Raw genomic sequence first — 21,472 nt, forward strand, 5'->3', positions numbered from 1 at the left:
ATGACCTGTTTGAACAAAGCCTTACAATTGAACAGAAAGTCATTCAGAAGACAACCTAACTGTGTAAGTTAAATACCCGAAATAAAAAAAAAAAACGTAATGCAAATAATTCTGCTACTCAACCTGGGAATTTCTGGTTAGAAACGGAGCCCATGTCTTCACGTCTGCTTTGAGTCAAAATTAGCACCCAAGCTACAGTATCCTTTTTTTTTTTTTAACCCTCAAACTGGGAAATCCTCACAGATTGCCACTTTCATGCAAAATGCTGTGAAAAGCAGAAACTGCGCAGCAAGAGGGAAAGCGGGAGAGGGAGGTAAACAAAAGGGGGCTGGCAACCTATTCCCCCTAAACAATGAGGGGAGGGGGGTGGGGGTCAGCGGGCTGAATTTTTTTTTTTTTTTTTTTTTACAGAAGACCCCCCACCCCTCTTTAAAAGAAGTCCTAAAAACAATGCAAAGACACCCAGCCATTTTCAGAAAGCACTTTAACAATTCCCAGAGATACGTCCCTTAAAGAAGCAACCCAGCATACCTTCTGCCATGTTTGAGGGCCAGTTTACTCCTGATGCTGCTGTGTGTGTGTGTGTGTGTGTGTCTCTCTCCTGCAGCGGTCAGCTCTGTTGGTCAACACTAAATGACTATTTCTCATCTAACAAACCCCCCACTCACTCTCGGTCATGTCCACGTGACTCACAATTGTATTCCCCAAGGATAGATTGCATATTGTTTGATGGAGGAGCCTAAATGTTGAGGTAACCAATCACGCTAAACACATTTAAAATCCAATATTAATATCCCACCCAGGCTTTCTGGAATTTTACTTTATGTAGCCTAAATAAAGTCATCAATTTGTAGCAATGTTAAAATGTTATGATAAGGCACGTTTAAGCAGATCTGGGATTATTCATGGAGCATATTAATGTAAACCCGATTTTATTCTTTTGTATCTCACCGAACCATTACACTCAACAAACATCGAAACTAGGGTTTTACTATCTATTTTTTTCTATCTAAACACACTGCAGTAAGGTTACAGTAGTAAAGAAACAACCAGACAGAGCCCTTATTGTCTGTTTTAACAACATCTGGTTTGAAGGATATAGCCTATAGGTGAGTGAGTTTAGGATTTATGGGGAGTTTTTTCAAATCAACTTAATTTTTCAATATGAAATCCTCTTGATTTACTTGATTATGTTCTATTTAAATTCATTTTTCCCTGTTTAATTCCTAACATTTGCATGCAATCAGGGAATCGGTGTTGCTGCAGCCACAACATGCGGGAGAAAGGATTGTAATGTTAATCCACGTGAAACATGGAGGGGGAAGTGTTTTTTCCCTCACACGCAACAGAGAAGGGACAGTTGACCCGAATAAAAAAAAAATAAAAAAAAAAATCCCGAGCTTACTATGAAGAAGAAACCACGAGCAGAGTTGAACCAGACAAAAGGCACACACAAAAGCAGATCCGACATAACGAGGTGGCTTCGTGAAAACAAGCAAGCTGGTAAAACGAATTCATGGATCGATAGTGATTGATCACATCATGTTAGGATGTTGACTCGTGTCCTTGCGAATGATGGATGAATGAAAGAAGGAGGAAAGTGATCTTTAACCAAGCTCAGAGGAAGAAAAAAAAAACACAAATCCAAAGCCGAAAAATAACCAAACGGAACAGACGTAGGCCTATTGTCTTTAAACCATGAATCAAAACGATCGTAACTTCAATTGAAAAAAAACAAAAAACCCGTAAAAAAAACTTCACGTAGGCCTCGCATCCACGTGCGTCTTTGAGAACACATATCCTACATTAAATCAAATATGAAGAGATACAATACGCCAAATGAAAAAAGACATTGAACCCAATGTGTTGTGTTTGTAACAAACATCTGAATGAAAGGCCCATTTCAGGATAATTTCATATTTGAATATCTGAACGAATAGTTTAACCTCCATGACCTGTATTAAGAAGGAAGGTGTAGGCCTGTTATTTTAATAAATACATCTTTAGAGATCAACCTGAACATAACTCCCAGTTCCTCAGTTTGTGCAAGGCCTGATGGAGGATAGCCTACCTGTCGATTTCGTCACAACCACAACGACCCCTTGTGGATCCGCAAAACAGGCCTACTGAGACCCTAAAGATTAGCCTACATAACCTGCAGCATGAAATATTACAAAATGTATATACACGGTAACTGTAAATCAAAGAGATATTTGTCAAACAGTAGAGCGTTTTTGTGGAGTTTTGCATTCAAGACAAAAAAAAAAAACATCTGAAAAATGATTTAATTTAATGTGAGACAAATATTGTAAGAAATGGTGAATGAAAAAACTGAAATAAGAAAACGAGGGGACATTTCAGTACGTAGGAACCCCAATTTGTGTTACTTAGAAGTCAAACACAACCATTACAAAACAAACAAACACATTAGGCCTATAACCAATGTTTTTCCCGTTGAAGTTAAAGTATGACCCTGCTTTTTTTTTATATCTGTTTTGTTCTGAGATGTTGGATTTAAAGAAACGGATTTTTCCAATGCAAACATTTTTTTTCTTTACGCTAAATATCCAGATCGCATCTCAACTAAGACTCTTAACTCTTTACGTCTATCTGCTGAGCACATTCTCTTTTTGAAATAGAATTTGTCTTTTGAGTGTAGGCTAATTAAACAACAATAACTTGAATATCTCCCGCTATCAAGACAAATTAATCCGTGGACAAAGAAAACTTTAATGTCAGCAAGTCAACTCATTCACAGTGGTGAATTATGTTGGCAGTAGGCCAAAAGGTTTGGATCTCACTGCTGGACTCAAGCCAAGCTGTAACACGGTAATTGACTAATAAAGGCTGACGTCCTTTTGGTGACATGTGGCTTTCCAGGAAAACCTTCTGTATCGTAGCCTATACTTTTTGTTCAAAGCCGGAAGTGGGCCCAATAGAAAATGTCATAATAACCTGCCTCACATGACAATGATAATAAAATAATAATACGTTTTTGCCTCACTTGTTTAAGATTTTTTTGTTCCCTGCATCATTAAAAATGCAACATTTTAAAAGGTAGGCCGTCTTATTCCCAACATAGGCCTACGTGAAATGCAGCATGGTGAAGTGCACGTATGTTCTATTAAATTGCCGCTAGATGTCAGTATAACTCTGAACTTGGCAGGGCAGCAAGTTACCCAGCCACCCAGGCAAACTTTATCAAGTTAAAAAAAAAAAAAAAAATATATATATATATATATATATATAGCTAGCCTATACAACTGACCGGTGTGACTCCAGATAAGATAAGATATTAATGGACTCTGTTTTGAGTCATTTTGATGTTCCTTCTTTAAGAGTGAAAAAACTGTAATCAAACATTATCTTGCTTTTTATCAGCAGACAGTAAAATGTATTTTTTTTCTTGATCGTAGGCCTATAGGCTATTGGGTTTGCGTTATTCCCCGCAGCCATCAACAAATAAGTAAAAACAAATCAGATCAGCCCGCCCCTTTGATATCCAAAATGGACTGTGTAATGAAGAACCCAATTGGACCCCCCCCCCCCCCCCCCACCACCACCACCACCACCATCAGCGCAGCGGAGAACATTACGCTGCGTCTCGACGCCGATCATGTGTCCGGTGTCAGGTGGACGGATCCGATTCTGGGCGGGACAGGCAGCCGGCTGGAGGAATGAATAGCTCAGAGAGACAAATAGGGAGAGAGATCCACAGAGAGAGAGGGGAGGGGGAGAGTGACTATATGGGGATCAGTGAGGAAACGACTTAATTGGAACAACATCGGGATTATCCGCCTTGTTACAACATAAGGACGACATTTCCAGCTTTTCCTACTTGAGCTGAAGGACATACAGACTAGTTTCCGTTGCGGTAATATCTCACAGTTTTTAATACGAATGTTAGCACAATGAAAAAAAGGATCTGAGGATGCAGAAGAAAGTTAGCAACTTTACCCCAAACTGCCCCAGGTAGTTTGTTTGGCTGCTGGACTGCAATCATGTAACCACCTTTGAGCTATGAACTCAGAAGGATTTGACCTTTTCTGGAAGCAGTGCAGGACACGGTGAAGAACAGCTCGTAGAGGCTGCGAGGAGAACTCTCAATAACTCCCAGGGCAGTGAGGTTTATTTGTGCTCCTTGTCTCGTCCGAGCCGTTTGCAGCTTTTACCTGTCCGGTCAAACATGGCAAGACTCCGGAGAAAAGCTTGCATAGCTCTGCTTCTCTTCACCATATTCATCTTTGGGACCATGATGGGACTGAGGACTCTGAAGCCCACTGACGGCTTCTCGGATCTTGCGCCGGGCTTGGACCCCCTGCCGATGATGGCAGGGAAGGTGGACAGGCGCTCCGTGTCCCGGGACGCCACCTCACCCCCGGGTCAAGCCCAACAGCCTGCAGGCAGCAACACGAAAGCAGTTTTGTCCAACTCCGGCCCCGAGGGGACCATATTTTACGATGTTCATATATTTTATTACACCTGGTACGGCACCCCGCACATGGACGGCAAATACATTCATTGGGACCACATCCTGGTTCCACACTGGGACCCGAAAATCGCATCAAGCTATCCGAGAGGCAGGCACATGCCCCCCGAGGACATCGGCTCCAGTTTTTACCCCGAGCTCAGTCCGTACAGCTCCAGAGACCCGGACGTGTTGGAGTCCCACATGGAGCAGATTGGGGCTTCCGCAGCAGGTATAGTTCAGAGATGTAACGGGCACGCTAGGTTTCTGAGAGGTGGAAAAACCAGCTGAGAGTTGGCCTTTGTAAACGCAGAACTGCTGCACTTACGCTCTTAAAAATTTCAGCACCACACAACCACCGGACAGCTCCTCACGCTCAGTCCAAAGTCCTCCATCTCTGCTGCGCTCTGTCCTGTACAGCAAATAGACAAACTCTATAGATTAAAAGCCCCAGTAATCTTCAGAGCAACGTCTGTAGACTTCATAAATAAGTAGACTTACTCTTCTGAATATCATCATTTCAGAATCCAGCCAAATTTTTTTTTAAAGTGTGGCTTAGTTTAATGTACTTTAACAAACATAAGATGTCCCAAAGGATTAGCTAAACAGCTTGAAATTGGTGTCAGGATATCAATAAGCATATCTTTCAATGACACCTAATTTAAAAAAATAAACATGAATTTGTATTACATAATGTTGTCTGTTTTGGGATCATTACTTTTATCAACAAAATCAGGTATATCAAAGCTATAATAACCTGTCATTAGGCTACATTTCCCTTGAAAGGCAATATCTAAACATATTTAACATTAATGGAATATCATTTTTATTCCAGTGTTCTCATCTCCTCTCCATTTACAGTCAAAAACCAACTCAACTCATTAAAGAAACCACACATCTTAAGAATGAAGACAGACCAGATTTAAAACCCCTACGGTGAAAAATGTACTCTAAATGAAAAAGTTGTGATATGATTTGCTTTTGATTTTGGACTTAAATATTTGGATAAATCATCCTTATGTCCTTAATTTCCATGCTAAGGACTTCAGTCATAAACCAGTTTTTCAGATGTCTCATAAAGTATTGAACTTTATGTTGTTAGTGTTCTTAAAATCTAGTACTGCCTTCCTAAAAGGCTGCAGAATCCCGTAGCTGGGTATCGTGTAACAGCCTGGTCTATGCAGCTATCAGCAGCCAACACATGATAGGCCCTGATGTTTCTGCCCGGCGGCTCAGTAGGTTATTGTACACCATCCGGAATGATGACCAAACGATCCATCCAGTCTGGTCATCGCAGCGACAGATGGATTATGGGAGCGCCGGCTCACAATCTCTAGTTAAAACAATCCATTAAATTAGAAAACCCAGCCATGCAGCCAAACTCGAAACAGTTCCACTTGGCTTGACGACTGATTCCCCTCCACTTTACTGGGGTTCATAAATAAAATGAAGAGCTGTGGCCATATTCTTAAAGACTTAGTTGGGTATTGTAATCCCACACAGCCTCACAGCTAGCTGACATGAGTTTAATTAACTACCTTAAAGTGCCAGGAACCTCTGGTGCCAGGCACCCTTTGGCTTATATGAAGTCATTTCTTACCCAGCATTAGAGCATTAGGTTGCATTTTACTGTTGGAATTTATGAGCTGCCACACACTCGAGCTGCACATAGAGAGACTTCCACTTAAACAAGACATAATATATGGTGAAAAGATGCAGATGCAAATTCATCAGTCAAGTGCTGGACATCGGTGCATGTAATGTATATATTAGGGTACAAAAAAACAGTTGTGCATACAACTATGCATGGATTACTGAACAGGCCTATCAGACATATGTCCAATGACCAAATGAGTCAGAGGGCATCAGGGGAAAAGCCTCTTTTTGGAGTGTGGGCACATATTTCTTGTTGACAAGTACATGAAATGTCTACAAAGACCTACTAAACATTGAAAAAAGGAAGCAAAACAATCTGAAAGGGACCAAAACAACCACAAGTTTAAACTTTTCAGATAAAAATAAAAAAAATCACAAAATTACTTAAAAGCAATGTGAAACAAAAGCAAAACAACTACAGAGACATGCAATTACACGGAAATGACACATACAATTACATCAAAGAGGTGCAAAAGTCATGGAAAAATTACCACTTAGAGATAGAGAATCACCACAAAGGGTTGAAATTCATCAAAGAACCTCAAAACAACAACATGACAAGATGCAGTTGTAGAAAATAAAACAGAACAAGATATGCAAAAAAGATTGCAAGGAGACACAAAACAACAACAAAGACACAGAGAGACCACAGAGACCCCAAACAACCACATAAAGACACAGAACCAACACAAACCACCCAGAGGCATTGCCAGTTAGGATCACAAGAACAACACAAAGGGCTGGTTTTTGTTTTTTTGTGTTTCAAATTCCCACTCTATGTGGGGCCTATTTGTCTCATAATCTGCCCATCCATTTAACACCTAGCTACCCTACCATCTGTTTGAGTCCTGTACAAAACATGTGGTAATTACCCTAATGGATTCCCAGGACAGATATTTATAATATGTCCAATAAAAGTGCAACTGGCTGTGTTCATTTCACGGTATCAGATGAGTCTGTAACACTGTCCGAAGAGCTACATGAAAACCTCACTGTTGATTAATGAAAGCAAAGGGTTTCCAGCTCCAATTTCTCCCTGCAGGATTATCAGCATTTCTTGCAAACTGTGTAATCTATGTATTCTTTGAACAATGGGTAAGAGGGAAGTCTCAGAGGTTTTAATACATTGTAGACACAGATTCTAATCTGTAATGTATTTAGTCCAGCTAAGATGATCAAACTCATGAATTGTGTGTGTTTTAAGGGGTCCTGGTCCTGTCCTGGTATCCTCCCGGCCTGGCTGACGATAACGGGGAACCCGCTGAGGATTTAGTACCAGCTGTACTGGATGCTGCTTATCGACACAACCTCAAGGTAAAAGGCATCAGCACATTTTGATTGTGTGAAAGTGTGCAAGACTTGAAACAAATGGGAGGAAAAATCCAAGATAAAACAAACCTACTTTCCTTAAATAATGGAGACAGGATTAGAAAAGATACAATTAAGAATATAAGCATTTGTCAAAAGTTCTCTGTTCTCTTTAATTCAGCAAGAGACGCCATATTCATTAATTTGATTTCCATTTGGAGATTGCTCCAAGTGGCTGGAACAGAAACAAGAAGGCTTTTCTTGCCATCCCTGTTCAAACTCTGGACAGATGATATATGTCTTGTAATCTGAGATAATGACTGCAAGTTGAACTTTTTTTTGGCTCTTTCAATGAAAAATGTCAGAGAAACTCGTAATGGACAAAGCTTTCACAATTTGGAATACAAACCAAATAATTTTTTTACATTTTAGAAATTCTACACAATTCTGTGCTATTTCTGTGCTATGTGCTATTATATACCATTTAACAGATGGAGGCACTTGTGCAAAACAAATTCATCTAAAACCTTTGAAAAGTGTAAATGTATTTCTCTTCAAACAATCAAACCATAGACCAAGTTTCTTCAAAGGGTTTTTAACATATAAATACCTGTATTTTTTCCAATTGGAAATAGGTTGTATAGTTTTCCCCCGATCTGTAAAAATATAAACATGGATTACTTAGTTTGTGTGGGAAGTCTGCATTTATGAAATCTACCTGGGAAAGAAAATCCAGAGCTATAAAACACAATCACTTGCATACCAATAAGTATTGTTTCAATTTCTGGCAGAGTGACACAAAAGTTTTATGTAAAGAGATAATAAAGTGGTCCAAGCATAGAGCCTTGAGGCACTCCATAAAGTACAACGAGTCCGCTTGATGTGCGCATACTTACTTTATTCACAAAACCTGTCTGTTATTTTGACAATCTATTTGCTTTACTAAAATAATATTGATACAGACATGGCTTATTGCTAATGCTTCATTGAGTTGTAGCTGAGAGCTTTTCACTGCTCAGAGTAGTTATCTCAAACTGGCCAGTGTGCTTTGGTGAGTTATACACAGAAGCTGCAGTTTCTTTTTGTCACGGGAGAGTAAGATTGAGAGCTGTAGAACTCACTCTGCTGCCTCCTATGTAGATGTCTTTGCTACTTAGGGATTTGACTCAGGATGTTTACAGCCGCAGTGACATCTCCGGCTTTAGAGCAAAAACAGGTCAAAGAGCTGCTGCTGCTGCTGCTGCTGGATCAGTTGTTCAGTGAGGCCTGAATAATCATCAGCAGCACATAAAGGTGGGAGGGGGGAGCAGAACCACATGACCAATTGCCAATTAGGTTGGAAAATGGCATGTTGTCGGATATAACTGCCGCCCATGTTGGTTCCCTGCAGCCTGCCCCTGAATCAAAAGCTTACTTAACTTCAACAGGAAATGCTGACCCGTAATGTTATTCTATTCATGTTGGATTCTCTCTAGATAAAGACAGCGATGAAAAGAGAGAGATTACAACACATTCTTTGATGACATGTGTAAGTCTTAAATGAACAGAATGACACACTGATCACTTCTGATTCTTAAGTTTAAACGTTTTTTTCACCTTAAATACTAAAAAGTCTGTTACATAAACAATAAGACAGATACATAATGTGTTCATGTCTCTATGCTCATACAGATAGCATCTCAGAACTAAAAGTGAACCTCCTTTCCAAATCAATTTGAAATGACATGTAAGAGGGACAGGCTTGTAAGAGTTTTTCTATGTTATAGCAGGTGCCATTAATAATGCATCAACAGCGTTTGTGTAACACACTATATCTTTAAGTTAAGAGTAATATGCTAGCTGATGTGAAAGGGGAACAAGATAAAAGCATCTGGATTACTTTAAGGGTTTGTTCGAGTTGATCTGCTTTTTAGAGCTGAAATGATTTATTGATAAAGGATCATTATTATCATTTAGTATCAACACATTAAAGCAGAGATTAAAAAGAAAGCCAAACTGTTCTCTAGATCAGTGGTTCCTAACCTTGTTTCCTTTAAAGCCCCCTACTTGTATGGAGGATAAGCTGAGCGCCCCAGGACCCACACAAAAACAAGAGATACATAGTAATAAAAAAAACAACATTCTTAATTTCTTCTTGCAGAGGTGCGAGGCACACAAAGCCTTGCACCCCTCCTACAATAATAATATTTCATTTGAAAACCAGGGGGGGCAGGACCCCAGGTTGTGAAACAATGCTGTAGTTGTAGCCTTTAACATCAAGTGATTGATGCTTTTCTTTGTCATATCATTTAAAACTGAATATATTTGGTGTTTGGACAAGCGAATGCGTCACATGCAAAGAGCATTTTTTTCATTTTATTTTCTGTCCAATTATAGACACTGAAAGAAACATCAGCTAATACATGGTTAAAACAATCCTAAAATGTTCAATTGATGTTCATAGGAAATACATAGACAAACAGGGACCATGTTGTTGAGATGTTTTGGTTATTTGAGTCCCAGTTAGATACATGTCCTCTAATGATGGAAGTAGCTCAGTCTGGACTTGGGTTGGGTTGGAAGGAAGGTTGGCAGTTCAAGTCCCGGTGTGGACCAAATCTGGAAAATTGGTCTGGTAGCTGGAGAGGTACCAGATCACTTCCTGAACACTGCAGAGACACTGGACCCTTTTTGCTTTTTAGGAGGAGAACAGGGAATTCTTGGGATTACTGTAACAAAAGCAGCACCAGTTTTACCAAAAAACTTAAAGTCAGCACAATACATGAGTATTTGCATTTCTCTAAGGCGTTTATTCATGCAGGTTAAATTCCATTGACCTAGAAAAAAAGTTAAAAGATACAACACTGTTTAAAGTTTTTTTTTTTTTTTTTTCGGACAGCATGGAAAATTATGAGAGCCAAACATCACACTTCCCTACATACTGTTGTTGAACATAGTACTTTAAGGCAAGACAGTAAGATTATCAGTGACCCATCACATGTTTGCATACAGAGTTCGAGCTTCAACCCACTGGTGAGAAGTTCCTGAACAGATTTAAACATTAATTTATCACTGTGTCTATAAGGCTTGTAAACAGTGCTGAATAAAACATGATAGGCACTGGACTATAATGCATCTTTGTATTTTTGCACAGGTATTTTGAGAACCTGATGTTTTTTATATTTTTATATTTTTTCTGGACATTATTTCATAATGTCCATTAGAGCCCAACAGATTAATTGACAAGCCGATAACATCGGCCAATATTAGCATATCCAGTAACTATCTGTGTTGGCAAATTTTATCACAGATATGTGCCGATATTACTAGATTTATTCACCTGTCAAATATGTATATATATATATATATATATATATATATATATATATATATACATTTGAGTAACATTGTTATTACAATAGCAGTTCCGTTTCTGTGCTATACGGATTACAACAAGCGTTATCACTCTCCAGAGTGTCAAGCGGTGATTCAAGTATATGTGCAGTTACTTTCCAGTTGAGTGATCATCTCATCTCCATTATACTGTTTTCCACATTATAGTGTTTCCACGAGTGTTTTATAACTGCATTTGAGGGATCAACAAAAAAATGTGTACATCTTTATCTTTCTCTACAGATAAAAAAAAAAAAAAAGATCTCAGAAAGATATCGGCCGATATATATATCGGTATCGGATTTCTTTCACCCCAATAATCCATATCTGTATTGGCCCCAAAAATCGGTCGGGCCCTTAAATCCATTGTTTTATGTTTAATGTGAATGATGTTGATTGTTGTCTTTAAATGGCTGCAGCATGGGTGAACAGCCCAAGACAAATTTATAACATTGGGAGACAATAAAGTTAATCTTGAATCAAAGACGTTTCATATAATAAATTCAATACTATGCCAGTATGTGTTTCCTGATGTAAAGATAAAGATGATTTGTTTTCCGGCAGAGATGTGATACACATTGCCGTCCTCCTCCGTATAAACAAATCTGATTGGAGACAGAAGGTTTGTCAGGCCAGTCTGTCAGCATTGAAACCACATTTGTTTAATTTGTTGTGTGGCTGCAGGCGAAGAAATAATGAACCTCTCCGCCGGCAAATCAAGAACCCTCAGATTAGCCATGCATAGCTGAGCTGATAATGTTTTACACATGATGGTGTCAGGACAAGATCTTATAGACTGAACTTAATGCTATGTTTTATTGTCATCAGTGAGCCAGCAAGCATGACATTTTCATAACAAGTGTAAAGGAAACATGTGTAGTCAAACAGACTGTGACGCACTCTGTCTCTAAATCAACCGAGCATTTCAGAAACACGAGAAGGTTCTTTTCTTCATCTTATGAGAGCATTTAAAGTATATTAATCAGACAGCAGAGCGAGGAAAACCAAAGCAGCATGTTAAGTGCAGCATATACCGAGCATCCTCTTAGAGTAATGTTTGCTTCCAGGTTCTCCTTTTTCTTGATGAACTCCTCCCACTCCCTCTGCACAGATGGACATTTATCTTGCTGTGCTTCTTCTTGCATATTTTTTGTATTTTTTTATTCAGAAAAACGCTGACAAGTTAAAGAGCTTTGGCTCTGGTCATTTGGAACTCTGATGCAAACGTTGCCTAAGATACAATCTTGAAAAATGTCTTTGCTCTTTTCTGCTGAAAGGCAGGCCTAAAGGAGGGAGGGAAACCCAAGTGAGGAGGACAGATGGTCCCACAGGAGAAGTGGAAACAGCCAACAAATAAATATATAAATAAGACTTGAATTCAGGAAATACACCTATTTGCAATACTTTAAAGGCAAAGTGGCTACACTTCTGTCATTTAAAGAGCAGATTTTTTAAAGCAATAGCTTTTTTTGAGTCTGTCATTACACCAAAGCATTTTTACGTTATAAGATAAGATAGGATAAGCTTTTCTTCTCTTCGTAGCTTTGCTTTTTCACAAAGAGAACTACTCAAGAGTGGCAGCTGTCAATCCTCGTCAAATATGAAGAAAATCATGTTTTCAGCCTCAAATAACTTGCCGAAAAATGAGCACTCTAAGGAAGTCCTGAAAAGTAAAAAAAAAATATATGTATATATCTGCCAAGTGAATTGTAGAATATATCTTGTGCGTTTGCCTAAGCACTTCAGTCAAAGCACCTGTTTTCTATAAATAATAGAATTGTACTGTAACTTTCTTTATTAACATGTACACATACAAAAATGTGAACATAGTACCCTAAATATCACTGTATGACATTCCTAGGTTAATGGGAGAAGCTGGAGCCGGACATACATACATTCAATAAATGTATTTGCTGTAGTTATTTATCTTTTTTCTCTTTTCTAACAAATGTCAAGGCTAATCATCGCAGCTCTGTTATTAAAATAAAGTGAAGCAGAATTTAAAGTTTAATTGATGTGATGTTTGTCCAAATGAGTCAGTATATGTTACATGGTTTTGTTCAAAGTGTATTTGTTAACCATTTCCCTGAGACCTCAGAAGTGTGTATAGTGAAGCCAGCACAGGTTTAAGTGGGAGTGAGTTATGGAGGTGTAGAGGTCTGTTGGCCTCCACTAACACCTCATTCACTCGATTTGTTATCTGGAGGAGGATGAGAGAAATCTTTAAAGTGGAACATAATCATGCTTATTTAGAAAAAGAGCACTTCTTCAATGGACAGATTACAACAAAGACTCATGGTTCATTTTAGGAGTAAATTTCTGGTCTTTTAGTCGTACCCATAGAATTAGATCTAAGCCTGGTGGGGGGGGGGGGGGGGGGGGGGGGGTCCTTTTGAGGTCCATCACATCTGTCTCTACTTTAAGCTAGACTCTAAACCCTTCTATTGTCCAAGCATACCAATAAGTCACTGTGTGTATATATGACCACGTGGTTGGCTGTACGGCTATGTTTTTATCATTAATTTGTTTTTTTGTGTGATTGAATGTTTGACTTCTATGTGGTGTATCTGATTCCTGTTGGTTTATTGATTTGATTTCTGTAACTTATTCATAATTTTGCTCCCTTGTATTCCATGAGGACTGTCAAACGATTTACATTTTTAATCGTGATTAATCATGTATTTAATTATTTGCATTTAAAAATAAAATGGGCTTTGATTTTGAAATTTTGTAATGTCTTACAAACAGAGAGTTCTTGACTTACTCTTTGAATTCAAACCTGCTTTTGTTTTGAAATAAAGTAAGGACCTTCTAGTAGATTGAAGGTTTAAGACATTTAGATAACTGCAGAAAAAGGAACTCGTTACTGATCAAAATCGCTGCTCCATATTCCTATGTTTTAACCCTCCTTGTAAAGCACATTGAGCTTGCCTGTAATGAATTGAGCTCTAAAAGTACAATTTCTATTGAAATATTGCTTTGCTGGCTACTAAAAGCTTGAAGTTAATTAAGTATGGATAGGTTTAGGATTTGGATAACGTTTTGTTTATGCTCTGAGTTTCAAAAATGTGAATATTTCACAGGGAAAGAAAAAGGGGGATTTAGCTTTAAAACATGTTAGGTATAAAACATAAGAGATATCTGACCATGTAGCAGAGGAAGATGGAGTTCAGCTTTGGTAAATGTATTTTTTCACTACCTCTTATCATAGAGAGGCTTTTCCAATATTGGGGAGGCTGTATTTACTGATAGTGGCATATGCAACTCTAGACAGGAAACTTTCCAGTTAAACACATATTTGATAAGCTCAAAGCGAGATAAATGTGAACGTGAGCAGAAGTAGCTCACCAGAAACAAATCCAACTTTCATACTAACAATCCCACACCACACTGCTAAAAACACACCGGCCCCTCTCTGGGTTAAGGTGTACAAGAAAAGCAATGTACTCTTTATTATATAAGTTCTCCAGCAGCACCCACACACAGCTCGTGTAGTTTGTATTTTTGTAGTCGGAGAGCAGATCACATGGAGCCTCCACAGTAGTGCTGCTGCTCGACCTTAGCTTGAAGAGGAGCTAGAATAGTCTTTCTGCCTAGGGGAGGATGGGGGCGGTTTGATGGGGACAGTGTGGGGGGTATTGGAAGCTGGGTGCAGGAGGGGTGGGAGTAGAGGGGAAATGTGCATCATTGGTCCCATGACTCAGTTTGCCTCCCTGAACAATCTGCACCCTGAGGGGCTGTAAAAGTTCTATCAAGTAAGTAGGCCATGTAGCTGCATGTACACAGGGGAATAAGACCCAGGGGTGCCCCATGATCAGCCACTCTTTCTTATTCCCAAATGTACCGTGTAGCTTCCTTTACACTTACATGACCTTCTGTTATTATGAGTTTCCACCAGTGTGGACCATAGAATTGATGCTGACACTCCTGCATAAGAAAATGTTCTCAACTTAGTTCAAATTGATCTCATTGTTATGAAGGTCTGGACCTTTTCTCTCCGTGTTGGCTCATCATCCTCCCTCAGTGTTTCTGCATAACATGGCACTAAATTCCAGTCTGCTCAGCATAAATCATGCTGGAGGTGTTCCAGGCTCTTGCTGTCGATGTTTATGAGGTATTAAAGTGCGTCGACTCTGTCTCATTTACCTACAAATTACCACAGAGCAATGGGCCGGTGTGTTTGCAAAATGAGCTGAGTTTTCTTGTGGCCTGTGATCTGCTGCATTGAGCAGGAGACAATAACAGCTTTTATGACAATGAGTCAGGGCTGGACTGCGAACAAAATTTGATTCTGGTGTTGTTCAAACCGGCCCCTGACAATTTGCAAAAACATCATCAAGTTATCACTATCCATGTTGATTTTTAAAAGGTCTATTACATTATTTCCCTAAAGCATTACCAAGCTGAGAAGCAATTCCCATAGTGCGTGTCTAGAAGGGCGGCCAGGAGTGGCATTGGCCCCCCTTGAAATCTGATTGGCCACCACAGGTGCCACCCCAAAAATCCTAAACTATGATCGGCTCTCTGCCTTGTCAGAGGTGGGTCGTTTGTTAACACAACGGTTCTAGCTTCTTCTAGAACAAGTAAAGTAGTTTTCTTTACTTGTAAATGTAGCATATTATATTATGTTCTATATATCTTTAATAAATACCCTGCACATCAATTTTATAAGATAGGTGCATATCACTGTATTGTAATAAACTAAAAAGCTATTGTTTGGGTACTGAAACATCGTCTTTAAGTGCATTTGCAAGTTTTTCATCAGCTTAAATAGTCACTTTGAACATCTTTGTTTCAGAGTTCTTAAAAAAAAGGCTGAGATGGTTAATGTTCAGCTCTTGGGTTACATAAAAGTAGATTAGATTAGTGGTTGTAAGAAAGCGTAAAAAATGTGATTCTTGTGTATGCGGGCTCCCCAAAACATGTCTGCGCCTTATTGTGATGAACGCTTATCCTTCATAAAATCAAAACAGATGAGTTATAAATTATACTGCGTCAGCCCAACAGGAAAATGCCCAGTATGCCAGATGACTAGTCTCATACCAACTCAGTTTTCCAGAATAAGTTCATATTTTTCATCTTATTACGAGAAGCAAGACATTACGAGAGGCCAGAGAGTTAGGGCTTCATAAACACTGTTTTCAGGCCAAGATATGATTAGATTGCCAGGATATTTCTCTCTCTGTCTTTTGCTTATTGATTTTTTGATTTTCCAGCCCAGTGCATCTTAGACTATCAAAATGTATGTTACACTTAAAAACACTCAAAATATCCATTAGTGGAATAAGTAATGCTGTTTTTCAGGCTTGTTTTTCCCTTGACATCTTCATTGTTAAACATTTTTTCAGGCTTTAGTTTATTCCAAACATCACTTTCACCCATTAGCACACTTATAGTCAATGTCACAGTGACAAGCTCAAAGCTGCCCAAAGCATTTTTTTCATAAAAAAACAAAAAAACAACAACTTTAGAGTGCTGTGCATCATTCGCCTCCTAAACATTGCCCCTAATCCAGAATATTTCACATAGATCATTCGTCTTCGCAAAGTCCTTGTTTAGGATAGTGAGTTATGCTCTCTAATCCTGCAGGTTTTCACTTGATTTAAGATCATTCTCAGCCTTGTTGGTTGCAAGGCTCTAGGGATTGCATACTCAAGTCTGTCAGCCACACACATTCAGAGAGAAATATCTTCAATTGAGCTGTAAAACGGATCGAAAAAAAAGTTTTTGGGAGCTGCTCAGACTTTCAAGATACCTATAGGGAAACTCCTAATGACTTCAGAGCTGCCCTGACCCTCACTGTGTTTCCAGAAGGCTTTGGTTGTTGTCAATGACAAGTCTCCACTAGTATAAAATGCTAGCCTGACATGAATGGGAATTTGTCTGGAAGCTCAATTCTGTTTTTGTTTTTGCAAGACGTTATCCCCGCATGCAGACCAAAATGCCTTTGCGTGCAACTGGTAGACTCAAAACCAGTCAAAGCAACAACAAGAACGTGCAGTAGCGCTGACCTCAGCTAGCTGGACAGTAAATAAATCATGTATGAGGAAAACATCCTCAACAAAAGGTCAAAGTGCATCTGTTTTTTTCTCTTTCTAGAGAAGATATAGCATCCATTGTGTTATATACTGTATCAGTGGTAAATAAATGATGATGTAGCTAATCTAAGAACAAGTCGAGCAAAAGGCTGCAAAGAAAGACAAACCAAAGTCTAGTTCAACACAATGCACAATAGTAATGTATCAATTTTCTAATTTTCAGGCAAATTATACAAACATTCCGGTTTCCTTGTGGATGAATTTTTAAATATCTGACAGTTTCATGTTTCATGGTCATAATCAGTTCAACATCATGATTATTTGAGCCTTTGGTTTATACCTTAAATAAAAAAACAAAAACAAATGGTATTCCCATCAGCCCAGCTATAGTGCTTAGTGCTGAGTAGCACATTTTAGCATGCTGATATGGTTTAGATGGTAAAAGTCAAATCTTAACATAAGTCATAGTGAGCTTGTTAGCAGGAGGGAAGTAAGCACTTCGCTCAATCATCTGAATAATGCAGACTTTCACGTTTCAAGTTTTTGTCCTGAATAAGACAAAATCGCACAAAAATACTTTAGGTGCGCCTCATGTAGTCTACTCTGTGACATCTTACATCCATTAAGTTGCTGTTGGCCTGCATCATGTTTAAAAAAAAAAAGGCACTGTTCCTTCACATTGTTTCCCTTGGGTTTCCACTGCTTGAGAAGGAAAGTGTTTCACTTTGATCATACATAATTCACACTCACTGAACTCTCTGGCCGGGCCTTAAAATATTCACCTTAAGCACTTTTTGTGTACATGTCACTTCAGGTCCCTTGTTCCTTTGCTGCTGCTGCTGTTCATCAATTACACATTTGTACGCCTCTAACTGAGCCGTTTATTATCTCCAGAGGAGAACCACTATGTGTGAAAAAGAAAACCCATCTCAAACAATGTCAACGAATTTGTCATTAACCATTGAATACTAGTCCTTCACAGTCACATCCTGTCCAAAAGGATCTGTCTGAATGTCTAACCGTGTTTACTGGCGACCAAAGTCAGTGTTTGCACTCTTTTATTCATAGGTTTGTTTTAAAACTTGTAAACAAGTATCTGGAACAAGGTACAAGTGTAGAGAAAAGAGACGCCTGATGTCATGCAATGCGTGACTAGCTGGTTTTGCACTTTTGAAAAGTTAAAACTCTAAAATAATATGCATCTAGTTGACCTATTGTTTCCCTCTTTCTGAGAGGCCTACTTTAGAGATTAAATGTTGATCCTCTGTGAGTGCTGACCGTCGTCTCTCTTTTCTTTTTAATTAGCTGTAACACAGTTAATGGAAACCAATAAGGTGTGTTTCTTTCTGCATGTTTTCCCAGGTTGCATTTCACCTCCAACCGTACAGAGGACGAAACGACCAGACTGTGCATGACAACATCAAATATATCATCGACAGGTAGGTCTGTCTGGCTGTCGGGCTGCACACTCTATCTCTCAGTCAAACAGAATCAAATCAAGATTTCATACACAGTTGGAAAAAAAAAAAGTGTGGTTTCAAAGCCGAGACACTTTCAGATAAAAGCTTTTCTGATTATGTAATGACAGTTTTGTCATGACTTATGAAAAGGTTTTTGAGGCAAAAAATACTTTTCTGGTTTGAAAAGTAGGCAGCTGTGGAGTACATACATACTCCACTCCCCAAACCCCTCAAAGACATTACATTTTAAAGTGCTTAAAAACACCAAATAAAGTCTTATTTTGCCAAGAAAAGTGGAAGACTGACACATTTTCTTCTCTTTTTGATGCACACCAAAAGAATGTGCATGTCCTTTTCAATTTGCAGAAATTGAGTCAGTTACTCTCTGACCCTTTCATCAGAAACATTTTACAGGGGCGCCGGTGGTCTAATGGTTAGCTCGCGTGCTCCATGTACAGAGGCCGTAGTCCTTAAAGCGGACGGCCTGGGTTCAAATCTAATCTCTGGCTCCTTTCCCGCATGTCATTCCTCACTCTCTCTCCCCAATTCTAACTCCACATGTCCTGTCTTTCCAATAAATGCACAAAAATCCACACAAATAAACATTTTAACAAAATAAACACTTCACAGTCAAAGCTTTCACGAGATATGATTGTTTATGCAATGTTCCTGAAAGTACTGGTTCTGGTTTCATGTAATATTGTCCATTCATTTCCCCCTAAAATTTCAGCTTCAGTCATTTTAATGATACTTTTATTTGTAATAGGAGGAATTTGACCTTCACTGCTTCTGTTTTGCACAATGTAGCTTGAATCGGCGGAAATGATCACAATAATTTGTTTTTAAAGCCATCAGACCAAAACCTCTACTTGTTGAAATTAAATGAAACCTTAGAAACCCTTTAGAAATCACACAGAAGAATGTTTCAGATAGTTTGATTGTCACAAATTTAATTTTCCAGAATATCTTTCCTTCCTGACGCATGCTCACCTCTTGGTCCTCGTTGTGTACGGTCATCTTGTAACACAAGAAATCTTCATTCCTAAGAGATTACACCTCAACAAATTATTCTCTGATAATTGCTCGCTTCTCTATTGTCAGACTCGTCTAGAAGTTTTTACATTTACTGCTCCCACTTTTTCACTATCAAGGCTTAAAAACCATCTACCTGCTGCTCATGAGTGAAGAACAACACAGCCTCTGAGTTTAATGAAGTCAAAATAAATCCACTGATCGCTTTCGCACAAAAATGGTCCAATCATTTCTCTTCAATCTTATTTCTACAGGTACGGTGACCATGGAGCCTTTTACAAGTTTACTACCAGCACAGGAAAGAGTCTTCCTCTCTTTTACGTCTACGACTCCTACCTGACTCCACCAGAGTCCTGGTCTGAGTTCTTGACTCCCACCGGCTCACACAGTGTGCGCGGCTCAGCCTACGACTCCATCTTCATCGCCCTGATTGTGGAGGAGCGGCACAAGCACGACATCCTCGCGGGCGGCTTCGACGGCATGTACTCGTACTTCGCCTCCAACGGTTTCTCCTTCGGCTCCTCTCATCAGAACTGGAAGGCCATCAAGGCTTTTTGTGACGGCAACAACCTGCTCTTCATCCCCAGCGTCGGACCGGGTTACATCGACACCAGCATCCGGCCGTGGAACAACCACAACATGCGCAACAGGGTGAACGGGCGCTACTATGAGACGGCCCTGCAGGCGGCGCTGAACGCGAGGCCCGATATGGTCGCCATCACGTCTTTTAATGAATGGCACGAGGGGACGCAGATAGAGAGGGCGGTGCCTAAAAAAACAGTGACCCGTGTGTACCTGGACTATCAGCCTCATGGACCCGATCACTACCTTGAGCTGACTCGGAACTGGGCTGAGCAGTTCAACAAGGAGAAGGAGCAGTGGCTCATGTGAGCGCTCATCAAAGTGACTTAACACAGCATGCTTTAGTGGAAGTGTGTTTACGTGAAAGAGTCAAGTGAATGTAGAGATTGATCTGTATGGATGTGAGTGCATAAGGACATGCTTTTAACTTTGAATGACTTGACTATGGGAGAGTTTCTGCAGGCGTGTTTAAATCTGCACACATGCTGATCTGAGAGAACACGACTCTGTGTTGGTGACACAAAGTTTGTTTTCAGGTAAAGCTGAATTCTGCAGAATTGTTCCATTTTCTAAAAAAAAAGAAAAAAAAGAAAAGGACACTCTTTCACTTGAGCCACTCCATAAATGGGTGTGGGTGCTTTTAGAGACGGAACTTACACGTTCAGGATATATTTCAGTGGACTCCTTCTCTCAGACAGGATCCAAAGAGAGTACTGGAGCACACAAATCACTTGTGACTAATGTATTAACGTGCAAATAAATTTGCTTTAAGTGATTCATGGGCTTTTTACTAGGGCCCAATGTGGGATTTTTGGGGCCGATATCGATATTGGGGAGAGAAAAAAATACAAAACCGATATATCGTCCGATATCTTTCTTAGATCTATGTTCAATCTGTAGATATAGATAGTTATAGACATTTATTCTGTTGATCCCTCAAATGCAGGTATCAAACACTTGTGGAAAAGCTATTCAATATAACGTAGACAAGATGGCTGCTTGACACTCTGGTGATAATGCTTGTTGTGGCACATATAGCACACTCAGTCGGCGAAAGAGAACTGCTAGTTTAATACAATGAAACTCAAATGAAATGCCATTTGACTAGGGAATAAATCTAGTCATATCGGAGAATATCTGCAATAAAATTAACCGATAGTCAGTCTATTATTGGCCGATATTATGGTCTTGCCAATTAATTGGTCGGGCTCTACTTTTGTCTTTATTGTAAAGACAGGACAGCAGATAGTCGGAATTGAGGAACAGAGAGAGTTGGGAACGAATTGCGGGAAAGGAACCACAGGTTGGATTTGAACCCAAGCCGCCCGCTGCGAGGACTACAGTACACTGTACGTGGGGCGTGCGCCCTAACCACTTGGCCATTGGTGCCCAGTGCTCCAGTACTCTTTTAGGGATTCTGCCTGAGAGAAGGAGTCCTCTGAATTATATTTCTATTTTCTATTGACAGTCAAGACCTCTGAAATGTTCCGTAGGACTGACTTTGATCTCTTTTGATTTAATGTGACTTACTCATCTCAAACACATCCGCTATCTAA

General features: G+C 39.4%; 1 protein-coding gene across 1 annotated transcript; it reads left to right on the top strand.

Moving 5' to 3' along the window:
- Window positions 1-3,664: 3,664 nt before the first annotated feature.
- Window positions 3,665-20,510, top strand: LOC109999123 (glycoprotein endo-alpha-1,2-mannosidase-like protein). The gene is made up of 4 exons (XM_020654056.3): window positions 3,665-4,700; window positions 7,329-7,438; window positions 18,205-18,281; window positions 19,589-20,510. The coding sequence occupies exons 1-4, from the start codon at window positions 4,187-4,189 to the stop codon at window positions 20,223-20,225; spliced, it is 1,338 nt and encodes a 445-aa protein (XP_020509712.1). The 5' UTR covers window positions 3,665-4,186; the 3' UTR covers window positions 20,226-20,510.
- Window positions 20,511-21,472: the final 962 nt, after the last annotated feature.

The sequence above is a fragment of the Labrus bergylta genome, chromosome 8, assembly GCF_963930695.1.
Source record: "Labrus bergylta chromosome 8, fLabBer1.1, whole genome shotgun sequence".
Taxonomy (NCBI): domain Eukaryota; kingdom Metazoa; phylum Chordata; class Actinopteri; order Labriformes; family Labridae; genus Labrus; species Labrus bergylta.

What these genes read in the sequence shown, in the direction of transcription:
- LOC109999123 (XM_020654056.3), top strand. Translation starts at nt 4,187, where the DNA reads ATGGCAAGACTCCGGAGAAAAGCTTGCATAGCTCTGCTTCTCTTCACC. An exon ending in GATTGGGGCTTCCGCAGCAG is followed by an intron (nt 4,701 to 7,328) that starts GTATAGTTCAGA and finishes GTGTGTTTTAAG; the next exon opens with GGGTCCTGGTCCTGTCCTGG. An exon ending in CTTATCGACACAACCTCAAG is followed by an intron (nt 7,439 to 18,204) that starts GTAAAAGGCATC and finishes ATGTTTTCCCAG; the next exon opens with GTTGCATTTCACCTCCAACC.